Source organism: Humulus lupulus, chromosome 8 (genome assembly GCF_963169125.1).
Source record: "Humulus lupulus chromosome 8, drHumLupu1.1, whole genome shotgun sequence".
Lineage (NCBI taxonomy): Eukaryota > Viridiplantae > Streptophyta > Magnoliopsida > Rosales > Cannabaceae > Humulus > Humulus lupulus.
This window is the reverse complement of record NC_084800.1, coordinates 166332239-166341966: the sequence shown is the minus strand read 5'-3', so window position 1 is coordinate 166341966 and position 9728 is coordinate 166332239. Positions and strand designations below refer to the sequence as shown.

Genomic DNA, 9728 nt, shown 5'->3' with positions numbered 1-9728 from the left:
TAGGGCTGATCAATCTTGCCCTTTCCTTTACTTGCACCACGAAGCAATCGTGAGCCAAGGCCCAGCAAGAAAACATAACATCATATAACGAGCAATGATAATAGTTGAAAAACACTTTATGCATGACCATATACTTAGCATATCACATTAATCACATAACACGTAGACACAATCAAAGATTCAGCCAATCAACACTCAACTATACAGTGCGACTAATTCACCTACAAATAAAAACAGTCAAATCACATATTATTCAGGGTCGATACCTTAGGTCGCACCCTAAATTTACCCCATTGACTCCAGCCCGCTTAAACCAAGCTCAGTGCATAATAAGCTGTCCTCAGCTACCAGCGGCCGAGCCGCGCCCTGTGTGCTAATGTAAACTCTGGCACTCTTAGGCCGTTTGTTTACTATTTGCATGGCATAATACCATCCTCTATAAAGCATACAGATCAGGGAACCCTTAGTACCATAATAAATCCACAACCGGGTGCAGTTTTCTTACCTTTAGTTTCCAAGTTTACTGATTACGAGCGATGCCTCTTGAGCACGATCCGCTTTTCGAGCTTTAGCTTAATACCTAGTCCCAACCAAGATAGGGAATACCATTAATAATCGGGCTAATATTTCCGGATGGAGTTCTAGCTTCTGAGACATCGAATTCCACCAAACAAAGTGGTGGAATCGATCTCGAGAACCCTAGGTTAGGTTCCCACGCTTAAAACCTTTAAGGGACCAAAAATACCCTTAAGGGTCGCGGCCCTTGAAACCCATGTCGCGGCCTGCCCTTGAAACAGAGGCTAGGCCTCTCTGAAGATAGACACACGCCGCGGCCCTGCCCTGTGGCGCTGCGGCGCTTCCCCACTGCAGAGCCTCCTTGGCTCTTCTTTGCTTCGCAGGGCCGCGACACTCTAGAACAGAGCTGCGGCCCAGCCCTTCGTGCCCAGAAAATTCACCATTCCTAACTTCCTAACCTTGCTCAAAACCACCCAAAGCACCCTAATTCCAAAACCCATTGATCACAAGATTTCTAACATGATTCTATCAATATAATCCAACAAAACCCTAGCTTTAAAACTCATTAAAATCTCATTTCAATATTTGAAACTCACGTACTTAAGAACACTACAACCAGTCATGCAAACTCAGAATTTGAACTCTAAATTATGAATTGAAGTTTACCTTCTTTGATGAACCATTTCCTCAACAATTTCTGAGCTAAACCCCAAGCTTTCAAGCCTCAATTCTGCCCTTCAACACCAAAGTTCATAAACACTTCAAAACCCAGCTATAACATAAAATTTTAATCACCATGCTTCAAGCTTATATCATACCTTAGCTTCTGACTGAATCCTTAGCTGAACACTGGACTAATCCTTCCAAACTCCAGCCCAATCCACTGAATTCCCAGCCAAAATCCTCAAGTTCTAGTAGTTTTCTTGAGAGACATAAGAGAAGGAAGAAATGGAGCAAAAAGGGTCGGTTTGGGTTTTTTTTTCTACTGTTTTCTATTTTACTTAGTCTAACATTAGTTAATTACGTCAATCCCGAGGCTCAGGGTACCGAAAACGTCCTTGAGGGAAAAATGGTAAAATTCCCCAATATTCCCGCCTAAGCTTCCTAACCTCAAATATATCTCCAATTATTTATTTCCATAACCCGATAACCCAAATAATCACCTAATACCCAAAATACCCCTTGACTTGCTCCTAGTCAAGTATGAAGCCCCGTTGTGACTTTCCCGCTAACTAGCTTCCTAGGATCACCTCAAGTCGCATGTTGCAGATTTACCCACATAATAATGTGGTTCTCACAAATATAATATGTAATCACATTCACATTCATATCACCATACAAGCATGCTTATCATATAATCACACGTTAAATTAATAAATTCACACATAAGCCAATTATGCCCTCCCGACACACTAATCAAGGCCCTTAAGCCATATTAGTGATTTTGGGTCGTTACAAGAGCTATGCTCATCTGGCTCGGAGATATAGGAGCAGCAGGTTGCGCAAGTATTCCTGCTACTGGATCCCGAGCTTGGCGAGGTCCGCTTCGAGCGTATTGGTGGAGGTGTCCCAACTTGATGAGGTTCTCAATCTCATCCTTGAGCTGGCGACACTCATTGTTGTGGTGTCCTATATCATTATGAAAGTGACAAAACTTGTTAGGTTCTCACCTCTCTTTGTCCCTCTGGATGGATTGTGGCTTTCGGTAGTGGACATGTTGCTCTGTGGCCACAAAGATGTTCTCCCGGAAGTCCACTAAATCAGTGTACTCGAAGTACTGTGAGACATACTTCTCGCTAGGGGTAGTTTCCTGTTTAGCCTGTGCAATCCCATTTCCCTTGGGCTTTCTAGCCTTGCCCATGCCCTTGCCCCCGAGTCTATTGTTGCTGGGGGTCTGACTGGGAGCAGTAGATTGGTATGGAGTAGCAATTCCAACATTGAATGTAGGTTGAAAAACACTGTACCCAGTGGGCGCCACTCCGTATCCTGTTAGAGCCGCACTAAAACCAGCGGTCAGCATGGCACTAAATCCATTTGGTGGGACACTCGGACTGGGCTGGACTCCCCCCAAACTTGGTTGGACAGGAGTGTAAGGCGGATATTGGATCCCCAAAGTGACAGGGCCAGGCGTTGCTGGAGTGGGAAAGAAGACGTGCCCCCCAAATGCTCCAATATGGGCATCCTCCTAGCTGATATGTTTTTGTGCTCGAAGGATGAAGTCGTCAAGTCGTTGACACCCTCTCTGCTAGAGGTCATCCCATAACGGGGACCCTGCGCGAATGTCAGCCTGCAATGCCATCAGTTGTTGGCTACTGTCAACCTTCTTGGTCCTCCCAGCTTCCTCTTTGAAGTGTTTGATATACGCCTTGAGGGTCTAGAAGGGTCCTTGCTTTATATTGGCCAGAGCATTGACCTCGAAACTCATCTTTCCAGCTGCTATAATCTATCTCTAAGCATGATCCTCTTCAGGTTCTCTAATTGCGCGGAGCGGGTCGCGGTCTTGGTTGCAGCTTTGTGTCAAGTTGTCTCTCCTTTGGGCATTGAGATTGTCCCTGAGGTCCGATGGACCTTTCTTTGCGGTTTCATACCCGTGGGTCTTATTGAACCGACGAGCATTAAGGTCGTCCACAAGTCAGCCTGGCCTTTGAAGGTGCCATTGTCCTCGGGACGAGCCACCTCTGTTTCCACGTTAGACTCAACATTCTCATTGTTAACCGAGATGTTGATGTCGCACTCTCTACTGACAGGAAAATTTCCCATGCTGGCCCCTCGACAATTGTTCCAATGGTGATGACGAGGTGCCTGGGGGACACCACCTCCGGGCCTTGCGCAATCTGTATTGGCGCGCTTGAGCGGAACGCCCCGGCCTCCACGGGCGTTGGCGGCATCCTTGGGCTTTTGGGCCTTCACCTATGCTAGCTGACCTCAAGACATGGTTGTATTTTAGGTTCCAACGAGCCTTCTTTGATTTGGGAGCAGGGTCATCATCAACCTTACCTTTGCCACGGTCTTGTGGCATAGGTGGGGTTCCATCTCTAGCTGGGTGTACAGGAGGCACACTAGCTGGTGGATCTCGCGCCAACTCAGCCGGGTGCTCGGGAGGCACACTAGCTGGAGTGACAGGTGGCATTCCAGCTGAGGGCATAGGGGGTACACCAGCTGGCTGCCCAAATGGTACTTCGGCATGGTGATCCACTTGGAGCCCTTGGCACGCTAGAGTAGCCCTCGTGGCGTTAACAATCTCCTGCAGGGCGATGATATTACCCTCTTGGATGTCGATCATCTGCTATTGAGTGGCCACCTAATCACGAAGCACCACCACTTCTGGTGTCTCCTCCACGTCCGTGGGATGAGGATACTACTCCTCATAGTATTCATCGTCACCCTCGTCATCCATGCCTTCGTCAATGCCGTCGTACTAGGCATTTTCGCCGTAGTCCTCCACCGCGTCAGGGTGGTCTTGTGGTGGTATCGTCTAGTGCATTCCTTCGAGTGGTCACCATAACTATTTTCCAAGCTTCCTTCAAGCTCTCAATGAAAGCACCAAAATGTTGACTATTTTTTTCGCTGCCAACTTAATTTGAGAGATTAAAGGACAAACAAGTAAAGAACACAAGGTTTTACGTTGTTCAGGCTATAAAAGAGCCCTAGTCCACGAAACTATATTATCTAGTGAGCTTGAAGCTCGTAGTAGCAAGCTTCAATGGTGATTCTATGACAGCGTTTATATTGCACTGACTACAGAGTTTCTGTCTCTCTCAAAACCTTTACAAGGAGATACTCCAACTCTATTTATAGAGGTTGAGGTCATTAATACTAATCATCTCTCATTAATATCATACTTCCCCGTCTATAGGTATTAATGTTAAGTTAATACAAAAAGGGTTGTGCTAAAATAAAGACTATGGCCCACACAGATTCTACGGGGCCCATTGAAGAAAGTCACGCACCAACTTTATGGGGAACATGCCTGTGGTTGTCTGATTGCGGCGCACATTCGCCCGTGTCAGGCGGTGTTGTGCCTGATTCTAATATTAATATAATTAATATTTATTCAACCGTATTTTTTAATTAGTTTTAAATATATATTCTATTAAATGTTTGTAATAATTTGATAAAGTTAGCATAACAAACTAAGAAAAATAATTAAATACACAATTTTAATATAGGAGAGGTATAAAATTTTAAGGATAAAATAAATATATTTTCTAACAATATAATTTGGAGAAAATTTAATGTATAGTAGAATTAAGTTTCATAACTTTTTTAAAAACATTAATATTGTTTCCGTCATTAACATAATAGATTTATGTATAGTCTTTTAGGACTTATTTACAAAAAAATATTTCTCAGGGACCATATTATCAAATTACGAAAAAGTGAGACTATCATTGTTAAAATTCTATGTTTATGTAAATGGACCTTCACAGTAGTCTCTAGGCATTCCTTACATGACGATTAAATAAATAAAAAAAACAAAATAAATGCTTTATATATGAGATTACATGTACACACTCAGCTCGCATAATGGAAAGCCCTCTCATAATGAACAATAATTTGATTGTCATGGAATTGTTTTTTTTTTTTTTGAATAAATAAAAAAGGTTCTAATAATAAGCTTTCAACTAGAATGATAGGACAAAATTCATGGAAAAGTAGAGAAAGAAATCAGAGAACGACAATAGTGGACATTAGTGAATGATGACGGTATCACTCCCAAAAGATGTGTCGCAAAGAGAGAGAGAGAGAAAGAGAGAAAGCTTATCTGCATACGTATAGCCCTCCCAAGGTTCCAACCTGCAGATATAAATATGTGAGTGCGCTCAACCATTTCCTTAGGAAAAACACAGCACTTATTGTGTTTTCCTCTTCAATTCCCCCATTCGAATAAACCTTCTTCTATTAATTTTTTTACTGCTGTGAGCAAAATGGAGAAGCTAAGCAACTTTTATGAGACCTCGAAACCCTACTTTGCCATGATCTCTTTACAGTTCGGCTATGCTGGCATGAACATCATCACTAAAGTGTCCCTAAACCGTGGCATGAGCCACTACGTCCTTGTGGTTTATCGTCACGCCATCGCCACCGCGGTCATCGCCCCCTTCGCCATATTTTTTGAGAGGTACGTACGTACCTGTCCTTGTGTTCACAAGAACAATATGACACCACAAAGTCCATCTTTTACACTCTCCGCAACACTATAAATTATGTATTAATTCTTTTTTTTTCTCTTTTAATTTTCAGGAAAGCACAACCCAAGATAACTTTCCCAGTTTTCATGCAAATATTTACCCTGGCTCTTCTCGGGTTCGTAGTCCTAATTGCCTATAACTAATTAGGCATCAATAATTAATCACCTTAATTATTGCAAAGAATAAATGAGCATTAATTAATTATTTGTTGGAATATCTTACAGTCCGGTGATTGATCAAAATTTCTACTACGCTGGTTTGAAATTTACGTCTCCAACTTTCTCATGTGCAATGAGTAACATGCTTCCAGCAATGACTTTTGTTATGGCCGTCATATGTGGGTATGCAAATTATATTAGACTAAATTTCCTACATATAAGTAAAAAATCTTTGTAAGTTTGACTACTTTCTAATTGTCTTTTCTTCTTTTGTATGACAATAATATTTACAAAGAATGGAAAAGGTGGACATGAAAAGACTGAGGTGCCAAGCAAAAGTAGTGGGAACAGCAGTGACCGTGGCTGGGGCAATGTTGATGACTTTATACAAAGGTCCCATAGTGGAGTTGGTATGGTCTAAGCATATCCAACCTCGGAAATCTTATATCACTGACACCACCGGAACTGCCGAGAAGCATTGGTTCCTTGGCTCCATCTTCCTTATAATTGCCACACTTGCCTGGGCTTCTCTCTTTGTTTTGCAAGTAAGTACACAAAATATATTCAAAGACCTTGCTAGTTAAGAACAAATTCGCTAGCTAGTGGCCTACGTATCTTTAATGGCGTTGAAATGAAATATATTGTTAGGTACAAAGACCTATTATAATTGTAATATTTTTTATCTGATCACCTTTGTCAGAACAAGGCGTTAAAGACGTACAAGAATCACCAGCTTTCTCTTACAACGTTAGTGTGTTTTATTGGAACTCTTCAAGCCGTTGCTGTCACCTTTGTTGCAGAACACAACCTTTCTGTGTGGAGAATTGGCTGGGACATGAATTTACTTGCTGCTGCCTATGCTGTAATACTCTCTCTCTCTCTCTCTATATATATATATCTATATCTATATATGTAGATGGTATTTGAATTTTACTAATTAAAACGTTATTCGTTTTGAACTGATATAGGGAATTGTTACATCAAGCATTTCATACTATGTTCAAGGATTAGTGATGAAGAAAAGAGGACCTGTGTTTGCTACAGCTTTTAGTCCATTGATGATGATCATTGTGGCCATCATGGGCTCTTTTATCCTGGCTGAGAAAATTTTTCTTGGAAGGTAGTTTTCTCATCATTATTGCGCTCTTAAAGAAAATGATATCTAAATATTAGTCCTTGCATATTTGGCCAATATTATGTATATATAGAACTCTACTAGTAGTATAATTTGTACCTAGCTAACAGTCTACTGTGTGTTCTTAGGAGAACTGCATACTTTCTATCGTCAATTTAATTAAGCTTAAATCATTGTGCAATTGGGAACAAAACAAAAGGGGGATAAATTGCATCACAGAGTATATTAATTATTTTACTTTTTCAATGTCATTAAGAATAATAGAATATGCACATGAGAGAGTATAACACACACAAATATCGACAAGAAACACAAAGTAATTTCACAAATAATATTATTGATAAATATTAATTAAAAGTAATATTCTTATCTTGTTGATCTTATAATATCCATTTTTTTTCCTTTTCGAATTTGTACTTTCCGTTGTATAAGCACTATGGTTTATAACAATTAGATTTACTTTGGTGCAGTGTCCTCGGTGCCGTGTTGATAGTCATTGGCCTTTACTCAGTCCTATGGGGAAAGCACAAAGAGGCAATAGACAATAAAGAGGAGATACCAGAAGCTATAAAGTATCCACATCATCATGTAAATGGCACTAATGGGATTTCAGTGATTGAAACTAATGGAGATGAACTTAAAAAGGGAAATCATTTGATCAACAATAAGCTTATAATTTCGTCAGTTGCCATAAGTTTGCCTATCCAAGATCCATCAACGAAAGCCAACCATGTACCAAAGGCTTAATCAAAAATCAAGGAAAACTACAATTAATATTTGAATATTATGGGGATGGGCTTTTTTGTCTTTTCATCCTCGAGCTTTATTGGTTTTCCTTTTTCCTTTTTCTCTCTTTTTAGATATATATCATTTTATATTTTGGCTTTTGCACTATGTTGTATGTAAGCCAATGTTAAGGAAGGAGTAATTAATGAAATTAATTATGATAATTTGAAGACACTCTTTTCTTCATTTTTCACTAATTTTGGATTATTATTAATTATAAGCACTGAACAAATATAGCACAACTAATTAACAATCAACATTCAAGACAATATGATCAGTTGGTGCATTGCCAAAATCCATATGCAAATGTTATAATTAAGCAGAAAATAAACATCAAATGTAATCGTAGTACATTTTATACTCAGTTTGGCATGCATTTGATCCAATTGAATTAAAATATTAAATTTAATGCATGCAATACGTAAATATATACAAATTAATTAACTTATAATTGTTGAATAATATAACAAAAAAAAAAGTACTTATATTTGTAAAATAAAAGTAACAATATACTATTTTGCATTTAGATTTTTTTTTCTCCAAATATAGTGCTAATATTGACATCTGTTATGAGTACTGATAGGTATGTGTGCACATAATAATGTGACATTTTTTTTCTAGGGACCTACCTTAAATAAATAAAATTGGTCACAAAAATTTGTGATATAAGTGTTTGTAATATTTTGGTGTAAATTATGTATATCATTACTTGTATATATGCACATATCATCCGAGTTCAAAGTTGTGACTCTCCTATTCCTCAATTTTCCATGATTTGAGCGGATTTGAAACATTATTTGAACGTCATTTAAGAGAATGTATAATAGACTATTTGATAGCATATTTTATTGATTGCGTTGAGATTCCAAATATATATGAATAATTTTTTGAATGATAATATTCGTTTTGCTATATGGTTGATCGCATATATATTGTGATTCCAAATAAATGTTTTGTCACGCCACGAGCCCTACGTCAACCCTTGGTTAAAATATAATATCTAGAGTGATCCTTATTATTTTATTTGTATGAAAATAGTAATAACTACTGTGTAAAGATTATATATTACTCTTAATAAATTTATAAAATAATTATATAAAATAGATCTTGATAACTCGTTGAGTACTATATAATCTCGAAAGTAATATATCCCACACTTATGCGACCACCAAATAGTTTAATCCAATAATTTTCAAATCATGAAAAATCATGCTCAGCATCCATCCATCCTCACCACTTAACAACGTACACTACAAGAAAAGTGGTCTACAGCAGCGACAAATGTCGTCTCTATGGATCAAGAGGCTGTCGCCAAAACGTCGTTGTTGTAGGTCTGTATGTGTAGAGACCTACATCTACGACAAAACACTCTCTTCACCGTACGGTTTTGCTACAACGATAAAGTGTCATCGCTATAGGGTCATGAAATCTCAGAATTTCGTGTTCAGCGAGCACTCTACTGCGATGACATATCGTCGTTGTAAGTATATAAATCTTTTTTGAAAAAATTAATTAATTATATATCCCTAAAGAAATTTAAGAAAGTAATTTGATGTTGTATTGCTAAATACAACTTATTTATATTAATATAAATAAATTGTTTTTTTTAATTTGTGGTATGATATTTATCAACGGTTAATAATTGTCGATGTTGTTCAATAACTGTTGGGGTAGAGAGCAATAGTGACATTTTTTAACTGTCGGCGTTGCCAACAACAACGATAGTTTTTAACTGTCGGCGTTGCCAGCAACAACGATAGTGTTTAACTGTCACCATTGCCAACAACACCGACAATTTTTAACTGTTGGTATACCCACCCCTGTGCTGGTGTAGGAAAACTCGATAGTTACTCGACTATTGTCGTTGGTCAATAGCGACAGTGAAAAACTGTCGAAAAAGCCCAATTTTGTAGTAGTGATAAAAAAAACTAGGTACATCAC

General features: G+C 38.8%; 1 protein-coding gene across 1 annotated transcript; it reads left to right on the top strand.

The window, feature by feature from the left end:
• The first annotated feature begins 5353 nt into the window (after window positions 1-5353).
• LOC133798631 (WAT1-related protein At5g07050-like) lies at window positions 5354-7961 on the top strand. Its single transcript, XM_062237035.1, has 7 exons — window positions 5354-5638; window positions 5761-5823; window positions 5933-6049; window positions 6162-6411; window positions 6567-6728; window positions 6835-6986; window positions 7472-7961. The coding sequence occupies exons 1-7, from the start codon at window positions 5445-5447 to the stop codon at window positions 7746-7748; spliced, it is 1215 nt and encodes a 404-aa protein (XP_062093019.1). The 5' UTR covers window positions 5354-5444; the 3' UTR covers window positions 7749-7961.
• The last annotated feature ends 1767 nt before the right edge of the window (window positions 7962-9728 follow it).

What these genes read in the sequence shown, in the direction of transcription:
- LOC133798631 (XM_062237035.1), top strand. Translation starts at nt 5,445, where the DNA reads ATGGAGAAGCTAAGCAACTTTTATGAGACCTCGAAACCCTACTTTGCC. An exon ending in TTTACCCTGGCTCTTCTCGG is followed by an intron (nt 5,824 to 5,932) that starts GTTCGTAGTCCT and finishes AATATCTTACAG; the next exon opens with TCCGGTGATTGATCAAAATT. An exon ending in CTTCTCTCTTTGTTTTGCAA is followed by an intron (nt 6,412 to 6,566) that starts GTAAGTACACAA and finishes CACCTTTGTCAG; the next exon opens with AACAAGGCGTTAAAGACGTA.